Source organism: Macrosteles quadrilineatus, unplaced genomic scaffold (assembly GCF_028750875.1).
Source record: "Macrosteles quadrilineatus isolate MER2022 unplaced genomic scaffold, UCM_ALF_1.0 Scaffold_4__1_contigs__length_99947679, whole genome shotgun sequence".
Taxonomy (NCBI): Eukaryota; Metazoa; Arthropoda; class Insecta; order Hemiptera; family Cicadellidae; genus Macrosteles; species Macrosteles quadrilineatus.
The window spans coordinates 1667953-1694552 of NW_026542597.1; the positions used below are offsets into that span (position 1 = coordinate 1667953).

The following is a 26600-nucleotide window of genomic DNA, read 5'->3' on the forward strand; positions in this document are numbered from 1 at the left end:
CACAGTGCACAGGTTAGTTTGACCGACCGTCTCTAGGCGTAAGAAAATAGTTCCTTAATTAATTCATCCGAATTATTTAATATTAGTGTTTAACAATTGCATAGATAAACTAAATAGAACCTTAATTAATGTTAACGAAAATTAGCCTTTTTACAACAAAGAAGAACAATAAAAAGTATCAAACAAATACGACGTATTCATCCGCAACGAAACACTTCTGAAGGGAAGTGTACGTTTGAAGTGACAGTGTCAGTGTGAGAAATTTTGATGGTTACTGTATTCCATTTCTGTGAAATTGAAGGTTAAAGCAACCAGTGTAAACAAACAATGTTGAGGCTGTGAATTTGTAAATAAATATTATTATTAAAATGGACGCAAAACTTTGTCGGCTATGTGCTAACAAAAAAGAGTTGTTTGTTGGAATTTATGATGACGAAGGGCACAAACTTCGTATTGAATCTAAGATTGGCAAATGTCTTCAAATTGAGGTGAGATTTAAAAAATTTAAGGTTAGGTTAAACAGCAAACGTTCCAACTTATATTTTTTACCAGCTACAAACTTAGTACAGGCTAGCCTAGGCCTAAGTTTATACTAATAATGTAAATCAGTAACTTACTTACTGCACTCAAATTTGTACCACAATTCTTAGTTAGCCTAAATAAATTGAATGTCTGACTAAAATCCAGGAGTTCATTCAGGAAATAGGTTAAAGCTAGAAGACATGGGCATAATTTAACTTAAGTGCCTGTTGGGTTAAGTTTAGTCCAGCCAAATGCACTTGTGATCTAGCCTAGCCTAACTTAACTCTAAACCAGCCAACCTACCTTATCTACCAAGCTTCTGCTAAACGTTAGGCTAAGCTAGTATGATTTATTTTTACGCAGAGGATACGCGTCTGGCTACCGAAAGTGGATTAGGCATCCCGTAGTGATGTCACCGCTGGGTTGTGGGGGCCCGGAACACCATTATAATAGGGCCTACGTAGGCTTAGGTGCAGCAGTCAAGGTGTATTCCAGTTTATTAAAAGTAATGTCTCCAGTAGCCTCCTAGCAATTTTAAAATCTTCCCTTGTTTAACCAACCATTTCAACCTAGCTAAACACAAAATAGATTACTTAATGTAACTTAGCCCCCCATAATTAATGCAGCCGCGAATCTGCATAAACACATAACTTAAACCTGCCCTCCAAAACAAAACCAATGTTTAGGTTGGTATTGACTAATTTTTCCTAAGTTATTTCAAACAAATTTCTCCTACGGTACCTACCGTACCTAAGTTATTTCAAAGAAAGTTTTACTTTTTTTAAATATAGGCCTAACTTAGGCTATTGGAAATACAAAATTTAATTCCAGTTTTGCGCAAACAGAAACATCCAGTATTTGAATCTCGTCTCTCCATCAGTGTGTAGGCTTAACTGAAAAAGGTATAAATTTAAACTGAATTAGGTTGTATCTTTTCAGATGTATCCCGAAGATCCATTGCCTAAGATGGTATGTTTGGATTGCTGCTCCAGACTGGAAGACTGTTATCGATTTGTTGAGGATACTCACATGGCTCAGATGACACTCCATCGGCTCTTCCCCATCACCGAGGAAGTCTGTCAAACCTCGGAACTGAAGGAGGAAGATAGCCTTGTAGAGCTACTTCCCCTTCCAGCTCCAACCAATCAGGCGCTTGCTACACATCACGTCACTGTATCTGTTCCTGTTCCGGTATGGAATAGCTAGGCCTACTAATTTTGTTGTGTTCAAGATGATAACCAAATCTTTTCATAGTGAAGTCTAATTTAGTATTAGGCGATTTATCATTCTAGTAACTGTAAGTTAAAATGTTCTAGGTCCGAAGCTTGTTTGCATGTCATGGGATATAGGCCCTGAGAGATATTTGTACTCCCCTCCACCCTTTCTTGCCGGAGAATTGTTCTCTTCCTTGGGCCCCCAAACAAACCTAAATCCATTTGCGCCCCTGGGTACATGTAAGCCTACTAAAGCAAAACTTAGGCCGATGTTAAGGTCGGAGCCTGAAAGGGGGGGGGAGATAGTGGTGGTCATAGGCCTCTCTAAGAAGAACCTAAGTTCAGTACCTATGATATGTAAGGTTTTAGGAAAAAAATAAGCTTAATATCTTTTAATAGTTTTTAAAGATTCAGACTACCAAATACCCTATTATAAAGTGTTTAACATTAGCCTAAGTTATATTATTTTGTTGAGGTAGACCTTTAAACCTTTTTGTGTGAACCCAAACGCATGCACACACCGTGACACTGATTCATAAATGTATAGTTTTTTGTGTTTTATGTATATATTCGTCAATGCGTGTTCTGTCTCTCTTCAATATTAAATTTTGTATATGAGGAATCGTAGAAAATGATACTGTAATACTTGAAGCTGTAGCAGTGTTGCTAAAAGACATACCGGTAGGCCTAGCTTTGAATTTTGGCGATTCATTATAAGCAGATAGGGGCAGATAGGGCACCGCTGATATCAGTGCACATGAATGACAAAATAAGTCAGATAAGATGTTTCAAGACATTGTGGTGGTCAAGGGTAGTGGTTATGCTAATCAGAAAATAATGAGCCCATGAATTCCTCTTGAGGTCAACATCAATAACCAAATACTACAATATATATTAGTATTTTACTCTAATGGATATTGCAAGGTAAGGGATAACTTATAATAGATTTATTGTGTAGGAAATAAGTGCTGTGAGTGAAGAGGTAGAAGAAAAGGTGGATGGATTAGAAGATGATATAGAAGAGGAGGAAGAGGAAGATGACGACGAAGAGGAAGTAGATTCAGGAGATCTATCTCAGGATGGCCTCGACCAGGTTATGGAGGAAATGGTAGAAGTCCCCAATGATGAGAATGAACCAGGTACCAGTATTTCACTTTAACATTCTGTTTGTGCAATTTGTAGATTATTAGTCTTATGTTCATTGTTCCCATAAGTCATAGTTGTTTGTAACAGTGTGGAATAGTAATAAGAATTCAGCTACACAAGCCGCCACACTCGACCCACATCCCACTTAATCTAAGCTAATCCCTCACTTAAACATGCCTTAAAGTATGTCCTTGCTGTAAGTGACAACTGACAAGTATTGAAAAGTGTAAGGGAGGTCTATAAATGTTCTAAAGCCCTCTAAAGACGATAAAGATAAAAATAATATAAAAAAGTTATAAAGATTTAATTAAGCGGAGCGAAGCGATGATCTTTGAAATAGACTTCAATGCAAACTCTCTTATCATCTTGCAATGACGGCTGAACGTATTTCTACCAAACTTACCAAGGTTGTTACAACAATCAGTGAGAAGGTTTGTCTTAAGGAAAAAAATTTAATTTGATAATGCCCTTACATTTAAACTAACTTAGTTTTTAATTTTGAACATCAGGCTTATAGATATGTAATTATTCCAGTTTTCTCAAATGTCTTCACTATGTTGTGAATTGCTCGCTCAGTAGGTCAGTTTGACCATACTTTTTTTATCAAATTTTGGTATGGATTTTGTAATGAATTTATTTTTGTGCAACAACTGAACAATTTTAACATGTTAAACGATCCATTTCATAAATGAGTTTGTTATACACTTAAGTTTTATGTAGGGTAAAAACCGATCGGTAGGGCCTACTGATGAGCAGAAGTTCATTTGCCAGTGTTGTCAAAATAGGAATCTGAAAATGGTTCACCGTTATTACTAGCACTGAAGCAAACCAGATCGGATGTCATTCCAGTCCATGACCAAAAGTAATGATAGTAGCCATTCATAGCTCATTGTGATTGAGCACCAAGTAAAAAAAACGGTATCAGCATTCTGACTCATACTTTCTCTTATAAGTTTGTCAACAACCTTTATCATGTGTAAGCGGTGAGAGTAAATATACGGAAATGGGATTTGTACAATTTTGTTCGGAATTTAAAGGACTATAACATACTAAATTTTTATCAAAATCGTTCGGGCCAGTTTTGTGAAAATCCGATTTTTATGTTATTTTATGGGGTTTTATGGGAAAATTCCCATTAAATTAAATTTTTTAAAAATGAAAAACTATCAAAACTTTACGGACCATAACATACTATGTTAAATTAAAACCGGATTTTTTTCTAAAATCCTATTTTTTGTTATTTAATGGGGTTTTTATGGAAAAATAACATAATTTACCATAACTTTTGAACCGTAATTTTTACAGAAATGAGATTTGTACCATTTTGTTCAGAATATAAAGCACTATAACATACCAAATTTTTATCAAAATCGTTTGGGCCATTTTCGAGAAAATCTGATTTTTTCAGTTTTTTATGGGTTTTTATGGGAAAATCCCCATTAAAAATCAAAATTTCAAAAAGATGAAAAAAACGCCTGGAGATAGCCTACCATGGATTGATTAAAACCTACATACCAAATTTCATCGAAATCGGACCACAGGTGTAGTCCCTAGCTCTGTACACATCCAGACACACAGACACACACACAGACATCACTTCGAAAACCACTTTTTTGGGTCCAGGGGGACCCAAATGAATATATCCACTCAAAACTCAAACTCAAAAATTTTGACGAAAACAATACTTTCTCCATATACCGGTACTATGGTATAGGGGGAGAAATTAAAAAATTCAGCTAAGCTTTTATTTATGCGATCTAAAAAAACGTCTGCAGGTATTACGTGATTGAAATATGTCAGCTGTCTCCATAATCGCAGAAACAGTTAAGGTCTCTGCAACTTAACTGATATTCACCTTACAGCTGCCTAGGTTTGTTATAGCCAATATTATGCTTGACCCAATATTATGTTATACTAGACACTAAGGTATGATTTGGGCTGTAAATAAATAATAAATGTTATAATAAACACATCAAATCAAAGTACATTTGCAAGTTCATGAAAATAATACAGTAGAACTTTGATAAGAAGACTCTCGTGGGGATGATCAAATATGTCTTGCTATCAAGGTTGACTTCTTATTGAGGTTTGCAATAATATGCATTTAAGGCCAATATAAAATCAAGGGTATTGGAAAATTACACTTGTTATCAAGGGCCACTTGTTATTGAGGGTCTTCTTATCGAGGTTCCACTGTATTGTCAATAATATTAGTTTGGTTTTTTCTGATAAGAAAAACTATTAGTGACAGGTAAGGAAAAACAAAATTAAATAAATCTTTCACACCTGATCATAACCTAGTTTGTGTAGAAAAACATTTTTGGTAGGAACCCAATAAATTTTGTAAAACTAGGTTACGACAAGATGTTGTACATTCTCTCTGTGAAATGTAGTTTTACAATATAAGTTAAGAAATATATAACAGCCACAATTAAATCTAATATAAGTTAGCCTAATTGGGTATTTCACTCCAAAATTGTTGTCTAAATTAGGATCCCCGAAACTTATTATTTAAAAAAATCTGTTGTGTTTTTCCGTATCTTTAAGACCTGAATAATTTACATTTTTGTAATAAAAAATAATCCAGCAAATTTTATTATTCAATACATTTCTAACACCAAGCTGTCTTTTTTTACCTATAAATACCTTTTAGAAGGCAAAATTCTGTAATACCACTCAAAGTTTTCCTAACATTGTTGATTTATTGATGTTGAAATGACACCCTTTATTGATATGTTTCAGTAGGTAGCCATTCAGTTTTCCCAGCTTAAGCAATGTAGATGATAATCCTGACAACAATGTCCCTCGAGCTATGTAACTTTCACTCTTGCTGTTAGCTGATATAACTGTAGTCGCCTAATAGCTTTAGATGTGGCAATGTTGTAAAAACAATCACAAACCTTTGTTTCCTTGTGTGTCATATCACTGGTTCTCTCATTCTGTAAAATCAAAATTTATAGGAATCATATTAACACGTAGTCTACTCCAAGTTGGAACATTTTTACCAATTCTATTTGTGATTATTTAATTTAATGTGGTTAGTTCTGATTAGAGTAGGATTTATTGACACATATGAATGCAAGAACGACTGATTAATATGAATATAATATAATATAATATGAGTATTATGAATGGTGATAGTAGGCCTATAGGCTACTGTAACTTACTTTAGTGAAGGTTTACTGAAGTCGGTTTTGACGGTTTTGCACTACACGATGGCCAAATGAGACATTTTCATAATTATCTGTACACCATCACTTTACAGTAACAGTTATTTATTGGTACCCCCCTTTAAAATAAATTAAGCTAAATAATTGGGTCTTTTTCAGAAGATGGCCCCCACTATTTAAACTGTGGAAATCCCACAGTTTAGGTTAGGTGATTTTTGAGTGTTTTTATTACAAAATTTACCACTAGAGAGTAAACATGTAAAACATTTACCAGCTCTGGATTTTTCTAAACTTTTTAAGTTTCTTCAGAAGTTTTCTTTTATTGTCACTTGCAAAATTACATTGTCTTAGCTTTCTGTTTATTTGTTGATTTTGATATAGGTTCCTATCGTTAGATATCTTCTGTCAACGTCCTTATGTAAGTCACCATTTAATAAGTACAATTTATTGGTAATGGTAGTTACAGACAACGGCTCAAAACAAACAACACGTGATCATCCCCCCTCCCACACCCCCGCTTCCGAGCCAAAGTTGCGTCATAGATAACAACCGGGCTGAAATAGGATCCTAGCAGTCGAGTTAAACTGAAATGTCAAATTTAAAAATAGTTGATTAGCCTCTGGATTACTGTATTATACTTAAAATGGTTTTCAATACCTGCATATAGTAATCCTTGGTTGCTGCTTTTGGCAACTAGTTTAGGTTCTGCTGAACCATCATCAGGCCTCAAGGTGTCAGGTAATAACTTCTTTCGAAGGTCGTTAACATACAGAGTTCTATAAATAAAACTTATACGAAACACGATAACACGGAACGGACACACGTTTACAAAAAACACAAAGGGACATTGACATAATCAATCATGACCGGGTTGAGGGAAAGTCTAGACTGGTGGTCTATGATGTCTGTCTCTGTCTTCTTATCACCGGTGCGTGTTCATTCATTCATTGTTATTTATTGAACTCTGTATGTTAACGACCTTCGAATGAAGTGATTACCTGACACCTTGAGACCTCATGATGGTTCAGAAGAACCGAAACTAGTTGCCAAAAGCAGCAACAAAGGATTACTTTATGCAGGTATTGTAAACTATTTTAAGTGAAATGTCACAATCTTTTAAAGCCTATTATGGTATTACAAGAATGAAACAATTTTGTATTATAATCACTGAATGCTTGCTGATTATAAATACTATGTTATACATTTCTTTGCGTTAAAGAGAGTTTATTATTTAAACCATTATATGCAGACTTTGGTTTTAGTTAATCAATAACGATTTGCAACACTTTAAATGTTATTTGGCAACTTTAACCCTATTCAAAGAGAAGACAAAATTATATCTTCTCTGTGAACTATTACGAAATAATCCGTATTAAAACAGGAAAAATACCCCCGCCGCAGCAAACCTGCAGACTTGGCGAATTTCCATTTGCCTGATTGGATTTAAACTAAAATGTCTCCTTAAAAATATCACATTTATTCCCTATTTAAACAGAATTAGTTTAATGAGTACTTAGGTTTGCTGCAACAGGGAGGGTAAAAAAGTTTTTTTTATGTAAAATATTAAAAGGTACTGCGGTTTAGGAAGAAATTAATGTATTTTCTAAATTTGATCAAAATATATTCATAAACAAGCAAACTACAACAGTTGACTTATTCTCCATAAGAATAACATGGGAATTTTAAAATTACAATTTTTTTGAATTTTCTCAGTAACAATTAGGCGCATAATAACGCTTCTATATACTAAATTATTTGTTTTTTTAAGCTCTACAAAATGGTTTAAAAAGAAATTGTGAAATTTTGTGTTTTTAGGGTCAAAAATGGGAAAAACCTATTTTTACCCCATAAAACCCCCCATAAACCCCCGTTCCCATAGTCCGATCATGCTGGTTTGCGAACTCATTCAAGTTTATCCCGCCTTACACCTTCAAACCAAATTTTATCAAAATCGGACAAAAATTACTCAAGTTATCGTGCGGATGGACACACATATATATATATATATATATTAAGTCTTTATTTATAGACTTTGAAAATTGCCTTAGAGCCGAAACTATAGTCAGTAAATATTTTAATAAATAATTTTACTTGGGTACTAAGTTTATTAATGTTTAATCTTTATTTATATATAGTAGCCCTATTTTTCTATTTTTCATATATATATAGATATATAAAAATTTGAACGAATGGTGTTTTTGGCCTCTGGGGACATCAAAATGAAAATGTAAATCGGTCCCGGGCTTAGGTCTTACCATGAGACCTACGGTAATAGCTACTTCCCTATATGGAAATTCGCTAAAACTACTGAAGTCAACTGAACTTTTTCCTACTGAAATTTTCGCACATAAAAATATAAACACAGGAATAAAAATATCACCACTACTAACTATATTCATAAAACTACATTATTTTTTGGAGGGCAATGCGTGATTAATACATGGCAACTGATTCGACTCGCAGCGCGCGCTACGATCACGCGCTCATATAACTACCGGTACGCATATCTCAGGAAATAACGCGTCTAACAGTATGTATAAAAAAATTTAAATTTGAATATTTGTCTAAAACTTTCACGCTGGTCAGATGCTTCTAACCAAATAGTATGTGATTTGGTAGCCGATTAACTGTTTCATGTTTAGTTTTAAGAAAGGCCAAGTATAAAGAGTGATTTCACGGTTAAGTTTGTACAATTACTAACTATTTTTTCACAACACACATCGTCCACTTATAATTGATATCCATATCAAGTTTTATAATTTTTCCCAATTCTAACTGTTCAAAATGTTGATGTTGTTTGCGAGGCGGTTTGCCCCCAAGGTGATGTCACAACGTGTTGCGCAGAACGGTCTCTAACTCGTCCGGCTGAATAGCACACCTGTCTTACTTCCACCATGTGTCAATTGATCATCGTAATTATTATCCTTCACAGGATAATTACAATGATCAGTTAGTGAACATCAGATAGTTTAACCTTTTTTTGATTTGTGTGTCTGTTATGCATCTTATGTACTTCCCTTGCTTTCCATAACTCATTTTAAAATCAACTAGAGATAATAATGATTTAGCAAAAATATTATTGCCCTAGAGGTTAAATAAAATTAGGGATGGACGAGATTGGATTTTTAGTTCAAGACGAGATTTGTTATTTCTCATAAAATTTCGAGACAAGATCGAGACGGGATTTCCCTTCTCATACACAACGGGAAATGCACGTTCAAAATTTTTACCTGATTTTGTAACATTGTTAGATGACTGTTTAAATACAAAAATAATGATAATAGACAAGAATATTTACAATCTTTTATTAAAAAATATCAGCATAACATTTTTTTATTAATCACGCCTAATTTATTAAAAATGCCTACGATTAGGAAACATAGTGATATCACTATCAGTTAGGATAGAGTTCAACTTATCCTAAAACAAAATAAATCATAAAATAAAAGCAATATTAATTTTTATAAAATAGTTACTTGTTTTGACTTTTTGTAGTAATAAAAAATTCCTCACACTGCTTACACTTAACAAAACTTCTCAAATGTTATTAAAGTAATATTATTTAAATAATTAAAGTAATATTTACATTTAAAGAATTAATTAAATAAGAACGCCTTTGCAAAGGAAACGCAACTACAACACGCTCCTGTATTGCGGGTATTGCATTGACTTTCTGCAGGCGTTTTTAATTTTTTTTTTTTTTTTTTAATTCTCGTCTCGATAAAAATCTTGGCCAAAAAGAAATCTCGTCTCAAGTAACGAGACTTAAAATTTCCCGAAAATTTCCCGAAATTTCGAGACTTGACCATCCCTAAATAAAATAAATTATGAAATAAAATAATTTGGTATAAAATTGTAGGAGACAAAAATTAATCACGCAGTAAACATTGTCCTTGATTGCTAACTGTTTTGTTCTAGCATTTAAGTAAAATTGATTCTGTTAGCACATCTGATGTTAAAGAGCCTATACAAAATTTCAGGTAGTGGGACGAAGAGGAAGCGAAGTAAACTGAAAAAGGTAGAGGAACTTACAGACCAGGAGATAGAAGAGTTAATGGCTCAAGACAAGCAGTGGCAACAATATCCTTGGGTGTGTTCTCAGTGTTCTCAGGTAAGGTGTACCAAGCACCTAACAACCCGATTAAAGTTATACTTAGTCAAGTATACAGGGTGATTGATATAAGTGTGCCAGCCCTTTTATTCGAAAACCATAAGAGATATCAAAAAAAGTTAAATGGTAAGTGCCTTGGATTTTTTATTTTAAAAATTGTAGTCAAGTCGAAAAAAATATTTTAGCCGCTATTTTTCCAATATGGCCGCCAACTTTGATTTTTCTTATGGAACGCTCTGTATTTCATTATGTATTCCGGTAGACAATGTAATTTTAAGACAATTTTATTCTTGTGATTTTTTTCATAAACCTAACCGTTTCAAAGATAATAATGGTTAAAGTTGTGAAATTTCGAATAGTTTTTGAATAAAACAGCTGGCATGCTTGCTTAGGCCTTTATCGAAACTCTTTCTTATGCCGAATTTTTAAAACTTTAAACATTATTATCTTTGAAACGGTTAGGTTTATGAAAAGAATCACAAGAATAAAATCGTCTTAAAATTACATTTTCTACTGGAATACATCATAAAATACAGGAAGTTCCGTAAGAAATATCAAAGTTGGTGGCCATATTGTAAAAATGGCGGCTAAAATAATTTTTTTTGACTGGACTAACATTTTTAAAATAAAAAATCCAAGGCACTTACTATTTAACTTTTTTTGATATCTCTTATAGTTTTAGAATAAAACGGCTGGCACACTTATATCAATCACCCTGTATTTATTATGAACCAAGGTAAAGGAACTGTAATATTTTTTTTCACTGCTATACTACTTTATTTTGATTTTTAAGAGTCAGTAAATCAAAACTATTACAGGTTGCCCACTTACTTTATATAGACCTTAAAACCACGGATAAGTCTTTTTTCCAATTATAGATTGAGCTAGGAATTTTTACGGTTAAAAGCTTTAATATTAGGGATAAGCTGATTCCGATTCTCAATACATCTAAACTCACGGTTGATTAATATATAATTGTGATTCTGTGTGAATTTGATTTCAATACCAAATCCAAAATATTCCTTGATTGTGGTGAAATCGCATTTACCGCATTTGCTGTATATAGAAGTTCCCCATGCGATAACGGAAACTTTGACACATTGTGAATTTTTAATGAATCAAACATGGCAGACAACTTCTGCAATCGATGAATCCCAAGATTCCCGCCCTAAAAATACCAATATTATTAAAATGTCCTAAAAAAAATTTCCTCAACATCCCTGTTTGAAAAGTCATTTTGAATCCGAAATGTATTTTGAACTCAGGACAGAGCAAAATTTTGTTCCCTCCTCAAATTTGGAACAGAAATTTAACAAGACTTGTCTTTCTGTGAAACAATAAATTTTTAATTTGATTAAAAATATTGAATAACAATTAATTATTTCAATTTGCTATGATGACAAACAGAGTACATTTTTGGTCTTTATTTTACTGTTGTATGCCATCATGAACAGTAATTCGTGGACGTGACACTATTGCTATTATCTCCTGCGATAGCAGCAACATCGTCATTGCCACCTGCCAGAGCATTAAAATCGTAAACATCTCCCATTACCAGAGCGAGAACACCATATTCTCCTGCAATAGGGGCGAAATCATAATCATCTTCTGTAATTGCGGTTACATTATCAACATAATTTGCAGTCACAGGGACACTATCGTCAGTCATCACCCTTCTTAGCAGCGAAATAACAAACAATTTTGTACGATTGAGGAGATAACACTGTCTTTTCTCGCAATAGCGGTGAAATTGTGGAGACATAATTATCAATGTGGTCTTGGTTTTTCTTCTACACCCACACAAAATTATACAAATCTATACTCCGCGCCAAAGCTGGTGGCGGCTGAGGGATTAGGACGGCCAGGTCGGTGAGCTGGTCAGACCTATGTAGTCCTACCTGGCCGTCCTAATCCCTCAGCCGCCACCAGCTTTGGCGCGGAGTATAGACTGTAGACCATGAATTTATTAATCAAGTTTTAGTAAGGACCTCATATTTGATTATATTACTTCAGGCTTTCTTCTATCACAAACCATACCAGAGCCAACTGATGTATTGTGTATTGACCTTGCAGGATGTATCAAGTGTCCAGGAGCTGAGAGAACATTACGAGCTAGTCCACAAGCAGCCTCCACACTACGTGTGTGCACAGTGCTCCAAGGATCATACACAGTTTCAAGCTTTCTTCCAACACATCAAACGCCATCGTAGCCTTCTAAAATACAGGTATGCACACTTGTATACAGTACAACCAACCAATGAGTTATGTACGACAAATTATAGGATTCATTTACAATATTCAGCCTATCACCTAATTTTACAGGTTTAATTCATTTTATGGACCAAGGGTCATTGCTAGCATCAAGAAACTGTACTGTACTTCAGTGAACGTCTTTTTCACACTTTTCTTGTGATCTGCACATGTGATTTGGTGTGTTGTACATTAATGATGGTTTCATCTGTTGTTTGGCAGCTGTGAGGAGTGTGGAAAGTGTTTCTCCAACAAGCGAGTGCTGGACTCTCACTCAGGATGTTCCAGCAACTCTCGTCCCTACACGTGCCAGGAGTGTGGGAAGGCGTTTAGGCATCAGAACGCATTGTACATCCACGCACGTTGCCATCTGCCTGAGGACGTCAAGAACAAATACCTCTGTGATCAGTGCAATAAGAGGTAAATAGTAAAGCAAGCTAGTTTTTTAATTTAACAATTAAATCACATCATCCTTTATAAGATACGTTGTTTAACAATGCATGTAAACGTAAATATTTACGTAACAGCCAATTTACCAATTTAGCCAATTCACTCTACTGTATGTAAAAAAATATCGATTGAAAAACAAACAATTAAGCGTAGTAAAAAAACCTCACTAGTCCGCTGCATTGTGATAGCTGAAAATTGTTGGAGTAAATCTGGTAAAAACCGCCGCTACAAGATACAGAAGATACGCCTGCAGCGCCCTCTACAGCTGCGCGTGCCGCTGGCACTGCTGCTCAACACATCCCCACCTAAAAGACGAGCAAGTGGCATGTCGGTCGGGTCAATTAACGACCAGTTGGTTTCTCGTATATAATAATTTAGTTTTACAGGCCGGTCAACTGGACTGACGATGAAATAACTTGTCGATGTACTGGTTTCCAGTATCTTATCTATTAAATTAAAAAAGACGGTCTAGTGGCCAAACGACCAAGTATCTTGTCGGTCAACTGGTGGCCCCCCGTAGGGTATAGTGACATCGAATATTGAATCTGTTAATATTCTTCTAGTATTTCAGTTTTGAATACAATATACTGATGGTACTGTTAATTTAACAGGTTCTCAACTAAGCCAAATCTAGTGACTCACAAACGTATCCACACGGGTATCAGGAACTTCACCTGTGACCAGTGTGGCAAAAGTTTCATACAGAAGGGCAACTTGGACGCTCATATGTTGACTCACTCTCAGGACAAACCCTTCACATGTCAACTCTGCAACAAGTCGTAAGTGGACCAGAGCTAACTGGTGTGGGGGGTAAATCATGAATACACGCAGTAATAGAAATGTGAAAAACAATAATATGAGGCATCAGCCAAGATGTCATAGAAATAAAAGGTTACCAACAATTGGAAGTAGTTTTAACAGGTAACAGATATCAAGTTACAAAGTTACGATATATACCTAGGCCTAGTTAAGGTGTGTAGAAAACAGGCAATTGTATCTGCATTTTAAAAGGATAAATGTCTGTAATGTGATTGGATTGTGAATTTTCTTTGGGCTAGGCGAATTAGGTTTTTTTTATTAATTCATTCACAGACTGCAATTTGTGTTCAACAGTAGTGTAGATTTTCTCTTCCATCATTAAGGGCTACTATAACTATACCTTCTGAAATAACACGAAGGTGGGGTACTGGCAATGTATTCTAACCTTATAAGAAGTGCAATGACTTTGTAAAAAAAAAAAATCAGTCCATTTAAGTGGGAATATTTGAATTTCGGATACTTCCCGCTGCTGCATCTAGGTAGCGAAGGCGCTACTATCGGGAACGTGTAACCAAGTCAGCTGACTGAGCCAGAGAGAGTGAGACAAAGTATCGACCTAAAGAAGGGGCACTCTTATAGGGGTTACTCTTAGGGGCAGCCGAGCGAAGTTCGTTTTGGCAGCAAGATTCGATTCTGACTATTCTCCATAAGCATTTCGCTTCTTAAAAGATTTTTATTCATGGCTCTGGCTAGATTAGTGAGGGAAATAAAGAACATGTGTAAGAGTTTGATTAGAAATGAGTTTATTCCATTTTGAAAGGAGCTCTTTGGATACCTTAATTAACAGACAACCGTCGTACGAATTTATATAGCTTAAAAGCTGGTAATATAATATAAACAGAGTCTACTAAATTACTTACCAAATCCACAGACCTCCGAACACAATATATTAAAGTACCTACCTTTACGGTATGCTAATGTACTTGTGGGTAGTCGGGTGTAATAGTCTCCTTTATCCTGACTGATAAAATGTATTTTCACAAACAATTGCAGATTAGTAGGCCCTACTGTGTAAATACTTATACAATCTCTATGTTGCAGGTTTAAGACAGCCATGCAGCTGCGGAAGCATCACTCGGTACACACGGGCGCCAAGCCGCATCAGTGTGACGTTTGTGGGCGTTCCTTCAGAGAGCGAGGAACACTCAGGGAACACCTACGGATACATACTGGAGCTATGCCCTTTACCTGCGAGTACTGTGGCAAGGCGTTCCGCTTTAAGGGTATCCTTACGGTAAGTTGCAGGGGCTAGGAACACTGTTACTTAGTCTTAGCAAAACATTTAGGCCTAAACAAACTCAATTTAACAAAACCAATTTAAATTAGAAATTAGAAATTTGATTAATCCTAACCAAAGTGAGTAATTTCATATTTTAGTAGATTTGGTTTGATGAAAAATTGAAATTATATTTAAAAAATTCATTTTGTTGGCCAAGGTTGTAAATTGGATAAAATATTCTTTTTGTTGTTCCTTACAACGTATTCTTTCAAGAAATTTTGAGTTTCATTGAATGGAGTGTTTAGTAATGGGATGACCATTAAAGCCAACACTGGTACAAACAGATAAGAAAGCTCTATGAGTACAGCAGACAATTCTATATGATACTAAACAGAGCCAAATTAATTTCATTTATTTATTTTGTTGCCCATTATCTGGAACTGCATATGTGAGACAAAGCATGATAGATAATCATCCTTGTTTTAAGGTTACAACTTCAGGTTGGGAACCTCCTTTATTCTCACATTTGTCTCTCAACATGGGCCTTGTGCCTGATTGCAAAATGAGGGTCGAGCCGATAGAGTTCACAAATAGTACTGACAAATATTAGTGGCGGCAACTTACAAAATTGTTGGGCCACAGACCCACCTACACTACTGCAACAATATGTATATTGTCCACAGACACACAGAAGACAACACACTGGGGAGAGACCCTACTCCTGTCTGGAGTGTCAACACCACTTCACAAACTGGCCTAACTACAACAAGCACATGAAGCGGAGACACGGCATCAACACCAGCCGACAGTCCAGAACCAAGTCTCATCCCCCGGCGCCACTACCCCCAGCACCCCCGCCTACACTGGACCCTCTACCATTGTACGAGGAGTTCCCCGCCACCACCTACCATCCCCACAACACATTCAGTGGGGCCCCGTTGCAGCAGTACTTCTCCTTTACCCACCTAGACCCTTCCCTGGACATGATGCAGCATAGGTAGCAAACACTCTCTATCTAGATTTAGATCTACTTTTGTATTTTATATATTACTACTATTAGGTGCTAATGTACAAGTTTCCTAATCAATAACATTAGGATGTATTTAATACATTGGGTAAGAGTTTCTCACAGTGATATGTGATTATTTTCAGGAAATAATGAAACCTATATTGTGCCGTGAGACCGGGACTATGAAGGTTTTAAATAGACGTATACGAGAATTTCCTTTGTAAATGATTGAGCGGAGCAAGCAAAGCTCTTATATATTACTTTCCTGCTTTCGTTTTCCACATACTCCTACTGAACGGCTGAGGTGATCCACATGAAATTTAGTACAGTCATAGTAACCAACTATGGGAAGGTTACCAAATTGTACAAAAGGTTTACAAATTGAACTAAAGTCCTTTTCCCTATGTAAATTTAAACTTTTAGAAATTTAGTATGGGTCATAACATACGTATAATACAAGCACATTACAAAAATACAGAACAAAAGAAAGAATGATTGGATAATGCGGTTGAGCATAATATACTACAAAATGAAAAACCAATTAGAGCCTATGCACCATTGACTTTGGATACTGCTAGTAGACATCCCAATTACGACGAACCTGATGTACCAATGACATTAGATACTGGAAGCAGACATCCCATTTACGTGAACCAGATTCAACATTGACTTTGGATACTGCAAGTAGACATCTCATTTATATAAACCAGATTTAGCATTGACTTTGAACATTGCAAGTAGACATCCCATTTTGTGAACTCAAGCACATTTGGGAACAATCAATTCTTGGTTACATTTCCTAAAATTATTGGATTAATATGCTTGCTCCGATCAATATTGTACTAGTAAGAGTTTGGGACATTACAATGATTTTAGAATGAAATAATACAGTGTATACATGAGTTACGCTAGGCAAGTAGCCTATAGTTTCATTTACAGTATATACATGCTAATCCTTCTATCTTTATACTTAACATAACAAGAAATATCCCTGAAATATTGGTTTTCTTCCAGTCCTATTGAACTAATTTTTACAATTGAGGTACTGTATCATTTTCAAGCTTACCAACTGCAGTTTTTCTACTATTTAAAAAAAAATTATCCCCACCACTTGATCCTACCTTTAAAACAATAGCTGACCAACTGAGCTTTGACAAAACGTTAATCAGCTGCAACGTGTACATTAAACAAAAAAGTAGTGGGGGAACTTTCACTCAAACCGCCTAAATTTTGTAAATCACTAAAATTAAAATTAATTTTAAGTGTTTCAATATTAAATATTGCATCCTAATAAGTGTTAATAACTACTCCATTTATTAAACTGGATTTGGTAATCATGGAACTTAACAATAATTAATTAGCTCTTCCAGAACAATGTTTTGCGTTCCCCTTAGATATTGTTTTGTGCGTAGTAGTGATGTGTCAAAAAGAATCTCAAATCTCAAAACCATCAAAACTTTGGAAAAGTTTCGGTCTCGAGATTCGATCACCGAGTTTCAAGATTTAAAAGTTTTGAAATTGAAGATTTTAGATTTTGGTAGTTTTGTTTCCACACAAGCTGGTAGCAATAGAGCAAACGGATCACATATTAACAATAAAGAAACATGTAAATTGTATTCTGTACTTCAAAAGGCATCTTACATACTATAACTGGAACGACGTACAATTCAGTTTCATATTGATATTTACTAAACACAAAGAAATATTGACCACTAAATGTTCTTATCTAATATTCATGTTTATGTTGGTGTCAGGAGTTTAATTTATTTTTCACCACACTACGATGTTTTAGCCGTTTTACAAACGGTTATTGATGGCCGAAAGCTACATATTGCTGTCTATTCCAGCTGTCATCGTCATTTTGGGACCGAGCAGGTTTTTTACATCCCTAGAGCCGAAAATCAGCTGCCTGCTTACTTCCTTAAAACATTAATGCATATAAAATACACAATCAGTATCCATAGCATTGCAAGAGAATTGTTTTATTGCCACCGCTGCGCTGTCTTGCAACTCTTTACTTTATTATTAGTACCTGGGGACCGAGCTTTGCTCAGGTAAAATCGTTAGTTTAATATTAAAGCAGTCTTAGTATTGCAGATATATTAATCCATTCCCAAACTCCACACTGCTCACCTTTACTACTTCGTTCACCGGTTCACCACTTCCTACGTCGTGGGTCTGTTTCCTTCCCGTCCCATAGCATTTTAAGATTGCAGATACCTTAATCCGTTCGTCATAAACTGTTCCCACACTCCGGACTGCTCTCCTTTACTACTTTCTTCACCACTTCCTACGTCGCAGACCTGTTTCTCTCCCTTTCCATAGCATTTTAGGATTGCAGATACCTTAATCCAATCGTCATAAACAGTTCCCGAACTCCGGACTGCTCGCCTTTACTACTTCCTTCACCACTTCCTACGTCGCGGACCTTTTTCCCTCCCTTCTCATAGCATTTTAAGATTGCAGAAACCTTAATTTAATCGTCATAAACAGATCCCACACTCCAGACTACTTGCTTTGACTGCTTCCTTCACCACTTCCTACGTCGCGGCCCTGTTTACCTCCCTCCCCATATCATTTTAAGATTGCAGATACCTTAATCTAATCTTCAAAAGCAGTTCCCACACTCCGGACTACTCGCCTGGACTACTTCCTTCACCACTTCCTACGTCGCGAACTTGTTTCCCCCCTCCCCATAGCATTTTAAGATTGCAAATATCTCAAATTAATCGTCACAAACAGTTCACACACTCCGGACTACTCGCATTTACTAAATCCTTCACCACTTCCTATGTCACGGACCTGTTTCCCTCCCATCCCATAGAATTTAAGATTGCAGATACCTTAATCTTATCTTCAAAAACAGTGCCCACACTCCGGACTACTCACCTTCACAACTTCCTTCGCCACTTCCTATGTCGCGGACCTGTTTCCCTCCCTTCCCATATAATTTTAAGATTGCAGATACCTTAATCTAATTGTCATAAACAGTTCCCACACTCCGGACTACTCGCCTTGACTACTTCCTTCACCACTTCCTACGTCACGGACCTGTTTCTCTCCCTTTACATTGCATTTTAAAATTTCAGACACCGTAATCTAATCGTCATAAACAGATCCCACACTCCACACTGCTACCCTTGACTACTATGTATCGAGTTCAGTTTAATCTTTGCTTAATAGTAACAACTGATGTTTTTCCTTTTGTACTGTATTTTGTTTTGCTAGTATACTGTAGATAGAGAACTTCTGCGCATGCGCAAGCTGAGGTGACTGTGGGTACAGAACGTCACGTTATGTCTTAAAATGTAAACAAAATGACAACAATGGCGGAATGTTTTCTCATAAGGCCCATGTTAAATTTTCAAAAGTTTGTACTCATATTATGGCGAAAATAGATTTTTCCTGGCTATACCACTGGTCTAGAACTTATTTTTGACACAGAACTTAGTTATTCCGTAAATATAAACGTTTTTGTTAGAGCCGATTCCCAGATCGAGTTGACAAGTATTCAAACTTTACTCGTATTATATATAGGATTTTTGCTGATTCCTCAAATTATTTCTTCACATAACCTTAAAGTTGCAGTTGTGTTGACTATTAGTGTGCATTATTATTGTGGTGAATAGTGGTCATAGGGTATAGTGTGGTGGAAAATAGCGTTTGTACCACGTACCAAAATGTTTTTGCAGCTCTTGATCGTTTTAAGTTATCGACTTCGTCTCAAACTTAAAAACTATCCTCACTCGAGCCGGCAAAACCTCTTTTTCATTTTGAGATTTGAGTTTTGAGATTCGGGATTCGATTTTTTAAAGTTTGGGGTTGAGTTTTGAGATTTGAAATTTCTAGTTTTGACCATCAATAGTGCATAGTCAATCTGACGGTATACTATAACAGAATTTAACACGACACACATCACGTTTTAAAAAAAGCTATCAAGTTTGAGGTTGTATTCTGTGGGGCTTAAACCGGATTTTGGCTGTAAAAATTAGAGACTGAAGTAATTAAGTTACATAACAAGTTCTCAATATCAACTAGGAATCTACATTTTGCAGGTAAATTATTTTGTGTTGTAATAATGATAATGTCTAACGATGATAACCTTGAATCCAGTTTCGCTATTGAAATCTTTTCACGAACTGAATCGTTAGTTCTTAGTTCTTTACTGAGAGACTAAAATAAATGCTATAACAGTACAGGTTCCAGTGTACCTGTCGTATTTTGCTTGTCTGATTAGGATTTAATGATGAGTCAGCAGCTATATTCCTTGACTACTTGCCATGGTTATGTCTTTAGGGAAATTTTTAAATAAGCTAGTTTTAACGTGTGAAACTTTATTTATGGCTACTATGAATTTATTGACCGTTTTCATGCTCTCTTTAATAGGGGTTATAGACAGAGAAAAATGTTGAATTGTTACTGCAAACTATCTCTAAGAGTACTGCAAATTTTGGTTCACAAGGGTATAATTTTAAAACTTGAAATAATTACCATTGTAATGCATCTAATGAAATACGATATTTATGAAAAGTTGCTTCTGGTTTTTGTTTGAGAGTATTATGAGATGTAATGTATTTTGTAATTTGATTTTCATATTCAATAATGCAATTAATTTAATGTTATGTTGACGGTTATTCCCATATACTATGTGTGGAATATCTATATGCGTGAGAAGAACATGCCATGTTGTAAAACCTAGGTATTTTTATTAATTAATCTAGTGAAAAGTACACTAACTTCACACTACAATGTTATGTTATAGCCTTTTATATCAGGTATCATGCTCTGTAGTTTATTGGTCTTCCGTGTGCTTATACTATTTTTAACATATCCAATATGTTAGTTCATCTTCTCATACTTTGGAATATACTTGTTATAATCCAAGACTTAAATTTAATATTTTTTATATTGTATGTTTTTGTTTATTTATTTTGTCTTTATCGTAAAATTTAATTGAAGATACGCTAATGGATTTTCTGTTTGAAAATATTTATTGAAACAAAAATCAAAGTAAGCGAGTTATGCATGAGAACGTAGTACAAAGCCAAATAAACTTTAGGTTATGTTACACCATTGACTTTTGGATACCGAAGTCCTGTAATTGTAAAAACTACACAGTTTTTCAAACATAAATAATCAAAGTTAAAAGAATGATTTTATTGAATCGTAAGCCTTATACAGTTTTGTATGATTATTCCCTTTGTAATTATGTGTTACAGCAAATAGATTGAATACATGCTTCATGACAGGCTTTCAAAGTGAGGTAATTCTAAAATTTGGTGTGTGTCTCATTTAGTGCTTTATCTAGTTTGCGTTTTAAAATGTAGATAGTAGGTTTCATTTTGTTTATTTTTTTCTGTGATATAATTATAATAATCAAACAGTATTACTAAAGTGTTGTAAAAAGCTTTATTCAAATAAGTTAACTCTTTGTCATTAACATTTTGTACATTGTGGGACACATTCTAGAATATCGGTGAGATAAACATGAAAAATATTTAGTGAATTATTGTGATCGAGTTTTCTAATTTAAGTTGGCTAAAGAAACTAAGTTTAATAATCTCCACAGTAAATCATGACACTGTAGTTAGTACTTAATTTTGTTGTCTACATTTTATTTGTGAAAAAATAATTGTAAGTGCCAAATTTCTGCTATTGTGTAACTATATTTGTAGATTTTTAATAAATTATGGTTTGAGTGATATAAATATTATAAAATAATGCCAATAGTTTATAGCTGTTTAGTTTTAAAATTTGCCTACATCTCTCAATAAGGATATGCAATTATTAACTCCAATTGCCTTGAAATCCTTGCAATCATGGTATTTTCTAATAAGCTTCAAACAAATATTTTAAAAGGTTTTATAACCTGCGAAAGTATTGCCTTAGCCTCCATGCATATCATTACTCATCTCAATGAATGGTATTTTCTCTGTATATAGCCTAATAAATGTAAATAAACTTACAATAATATAGTTTCCCTACTGTGACAGAAAAGCTATGACAGATGTGTTTTGGTTAAAATATAATGACGGTTTTTTTGTAATCTTGTCTAGATTTTGTACAATAAATAGTACTTTAATCTGAAGTACATTCACATCAATTTGTTGTGCAATGTTCTGTATTTTGTGTTTAGTGTGGTCTGTGTATTTAGTTTTTATAACATTTATTTGTCCTATTTGATTGTGTGAACAACTATAAAATACTTGTTATATTTTTGTATTGGACATTCCATGTAAAAGCGAAATTATTGAAGTTTCCGAAAATATATTAATATAGTATTAAACTGTGGTTTTTAATTTACATCGAAATCAAATTATCATTGACTTTTGACTACTGAGACAGACGTCACGTCATATGGAACAGCTTTAGCAGATTTATCTTTTAAATGATAGTTGAATGAACAACCCAACTGTTTGTGTTAGGGTCAAAATTATATTTGACCAATTTCTAATTTTTTGCTGGAATTATGTCATATATGTTGTTAGTTTAGGTCATATGAGTGACCAACACAGAGTATAAAAAGACTAGTGACAAAACATTTTTGGTTATGGTTATACAACTCGTATTAACTAAACTAACATATTATATATTGACAGTTGATGTGACAAGAAAGATAATATGGTTTACAAAGGTGTGTTTACAATTTTAAAAGTGATGTGAGGAGTAAAATACATTAGATAGCATCAAAACCCATTGTATGGACTGTTTCCTTACAAATAAATAGGAAATTGCGACGGTGAAGTAAATCATAAAATCCCATTTTGTTTGGATTGGTTAAAGAGTTAGAAAGCCTGGAACCTAACCTCGCTAAACATGGGTTACATTTCGTTTCTTAGCTTCACAGCAGTCAAAAGGGGCATTTTGGTTCATAAGCACAATGCACATACATACAGACATAAATTAAATTTTGTATACACATTTGTTCCATTCCATTTTTTTGTAAAATATTATACTATACAAAAGATATAGATATAGCCATTTACTTGGTAAAACCACTAAAAAACAAACAACCTATTAACAATTCAAAAGCCTACGAGGTTAATGTTCTTCAGTGGAAATGTTTATGACTGAGTGCTATTGGCAACAACATAACTTAACAGGACAAACTTTTCCATCTCCTAATGAAGATAACTGGGCCAAATAGCAGAGAGATAAATGACTTTGCCTCTAATTAAACATAACTACCTCGACTGCAAATACCACGTTACCTCCCTGGTGTACAGTTTATAGTCTGTCAGCTGCGTGGAGTTAACGGATAAGAGAACAGACACGTTTTTTGCTTATTTATTAATACAATGCTAACTTGATATTTGCAGTACTGTAAAAATAAAAATAAATTTGTTATTATTTCACGTATTAAATTCAACGTGTACGCTGAGTTTATTTCACAGGTTGACTTCAGGTGGAGCACCTATAAAAATAGGCTTCAAATTTCATGGTAAGATAAGAAGTCTACACTTTTCATGGTAAAATCTTCAACCCAAAGCCAGCCCAATAATTCTAATTTACTGGGTGTAGACACATGACCCAGGCTGTAATCCTCTTAATCACGGTCAGTTGACCTGTCAGTTCTAGGCTGGTGTCGAACGCATCGGCATCATACCGTGCATAGCCGAACTGTTGGCGACAAATTGTTAGCTCTATCACTGGCGCTGTCAAAACGTACCGTTTGTAGGTTATATTTCAATTTAACTGTTATAACCTAACCAAACCAACCAAACTTGCTGATACGGTGGGATTCAGAATTCTTGATTCCCCACCCCTACTCCGGTGACCACTACCCTCAGGCCATAAATCAGGGGATTAACCCAAACAAAGATCTGGGCCGTTGTCCGTCTCCCCTAATTTACCACACCATGCTAGGCGGTGTAACGGGGAAAAAAATTGTGTAAAATGTCTTAGGAATTAAATACTTCAAATGCATGGACATTATATTTTTTTATCAGATGATCAAAGGGATTAAAATAACAATCTACATCATTGAGGAGATGATGTTTACATGGCATGAGCCAATTAATTACTGAGTTTAATTAAATTGATGTCCCTGCAGCTGTCTCCAAATTGCACATCTTATTACTCCCCAAGATAGCTTAATTTGTCTATACTTTACTTACTTTAATACTTTTCATTGAAATGGCATATAATTTCATATACTCATTACTCATGCAATTCTCAAAACATATTTCTGAGGAAAGATTTGGAGGCTAGAGTAACATCCTTGCCAAGTTTGAAATTAACGAATTTCATTATTACTCATGCAGCAGCAGGCTCCTTGTCAAGATATAACTTATACATAGTTGGTGATGCACATACTGTATAAAGAAGTTGTCACAAAAACGTGTAGCAAATAAGTGTTATTTGTAAAACCAGATTCTCGAAACTAAAATAAGGTGAGAATATCCAGTCACACTAAGCTAACCAAGCCAAAATTAAAAAATATTACTATGTCAAATATTAATGTTACTGTGTAGAATATACTTATTTCTGACCAAAATTTTTGGTATGTATTATCTGGCTAGTGGCTCTGCTTAGCGCGCTTCTTATTTTTATGACATCATGCACAGCAACTGAGTAAATATGGCGATTCCAAGCATTTCTCTATCACTAAGAGACCAATAAGTAAATTGTGGATTTAGTGTTAGCATTGATTAAACATACAAACCTTTTGGGGTAGTTTGTCACCCTAATGGAGCAGATGTAGAAAATTTGAGATGTAGGTGTTTTGATGTGTTATTTATGTTATTTTTATCAACTGTTACCATGACCTATTGAGAAATTATATTAAAGTTGTTTGCTTTTTGTCTGAATCTATTGTCAAATAAATAACACATCTTTTACGTTTTATGGAATCTAAAGCACACCAGAATGTGCAAACAGCCCACAATGCCTTGTGAGGTTAGCCCGCACAATCAATCATAATCTCCTGACACTCAAGATAGCTCAAGAGTATGAGGAATGAGCTTCATGCAAAAGAAGAGGACTTACCCAGACAGCACACTTTATCCCAGGGACATCCCATAGTAGTCCCATATGTCCTGAGAATGTCTCGGGATATGTGCGCTATCCTCAGGATATCCCGCAAAATCCCGGGACGAGTACGAAATCCACAGGATATCCTACAATATACCGTAATGTCCCGGGATTTGTAAGTTAACCTCAGGATATCCTGTAAAGTCCCGGGATATGTACGAATGCCATAGGATATCCCAGAATGTCCCATGACATCCCGGGACATGTACAAAATCCACTGGATATCCTGTAATGTCCCGTAATGTCCCGGTAACAAACTGAAGAAAAAAATACTACCACTGATGAAATGTACAGTATATCTAAATTTAAATGTTCAACAAGGCCAATATATAATAATTTGTTTTTTTCACTAGTGCTTTCAGAAACTTGGTTTCCATCTTCAGGCTGTGTTTACACTAGTACAAAAAGAAAATATTTACTCAATAAATTAATTTTAAACAAAGTTAAAACAGATGATTTAAAGGATATTGGAAAAATAAAAAATAATATTAGAAAAATTTATCTTTTGAATTTTGGATATGTTACAGTGTTGTTCTTGATGTAATTATTTTCAGTAATTCCGAATTTATAATTGGGCCGTCTTCATTATTTAACAAATAATTTTGGTCTGTTTTTTTTTTTTTTTTTAAATAAGATTCCCACGCATTAAGATGTTGAGGTTTTATAATTTATTTTAAAAGTTTAAGGTTTCCCAGATTGAAAATATGTCTTGTTAATACTATGACTAGCAAGGGTTGACTTTACTTTACTGACATATTACTACCACTGAGTTCAGGAAAACTAGAGTTCTATCATAGTTGTGTGGAATGTGAATTTAATTCTAACTTTAAATTAATAAAACAACAAAAAACTAATTTTAATCATATAACAATCAATTATTACAGTGCTAATCTAATGGTGATTAAATAATCTATATTCAAATACCAGTATCCTCTCCAACTACCAGAAAAACAATTAAACTACTTGAGGCCTAAACAGATTAACAGAATCATATATAGCCTATACTGTAGTATCAAAAATATTTTAAGTATTGCGACCATTGCAACTGTCGGCTACTCATTAACCACTTGAAAACACCCATAATCAACAAGCGCAGATAGCTCAGGAGGTAAGGTAAGAGGCTCACAAGGCGAAGGTACCAGGTTCGAAACCCGTCTGGGCCAAAAACTTTTTTCTCGTTTTTTTCTTCAAAATTTGTGTTTATTAACTATTTAATCAATTTACTAAACTTATAATTAAGCTTTTCATACTTAATCTATATTATTTTGTGTTTTTTATGTTCAGGCCCAGACCACACTTTATCCCAGGGACATCCCATAGTAGTCCCATATGTCCTGAGAATGTCCTGAGGACTACCCTGGGATGACCTCGGATGTCCCACGGATATGCGTGTGAGCTTATCCGTAGGACATCCCCGGGCGGGGACATTAGGCATTCCTGTGGATATCCTGTGATATCCCAAGTTGACCATAGGACCACTATGGGATATCTTGCATATCCTGTCGCAATATCCGTGGGATGTCCTGAGGAGAAAGTGTGCTGTCTGGGTAGCACTTTCACTTAGTACTGGGGTAGGTAAATCTATAAGTTTCAGGGTATATTATCTAGAATAGATAGGTTTTTTGAGCCAAACAAAGGGCTTAGTCTGTAGGCTACA

General features: G+C 34.8%; 1 protein-coding gene across 1 annotated transcript; it reads left to right on the plus strand.

The window, feature by feature from the left end:
• Nucleotides 1-316: 316 nt before the first annotated feature.
• LOC128993333 (zinc finger protein 436-like) lies at nt 317-16270 on the plus strand. Its single transcript, XM_054417164.1, has 9 exons — nt 317-488; nt 1462-1713; nt 2695-2875; nt 10033-10163; nt 12237-12388; nt 12636-12833; nt 13475-13642; nt 14724-14916; nt 15585-16270. Exons 1-9 carry the CDS (start codon nt 369-371, stop codon nt 15900-15902), a joined length of 1713 nt encoding a protein of 570 aa, XP_054273139.1. The 5' UTR covers nt 317-368; the 3' UTR covers nt 15903-16270.
• Nucleotides 16271-26600: the final 10330 nt, after the last annotated feature.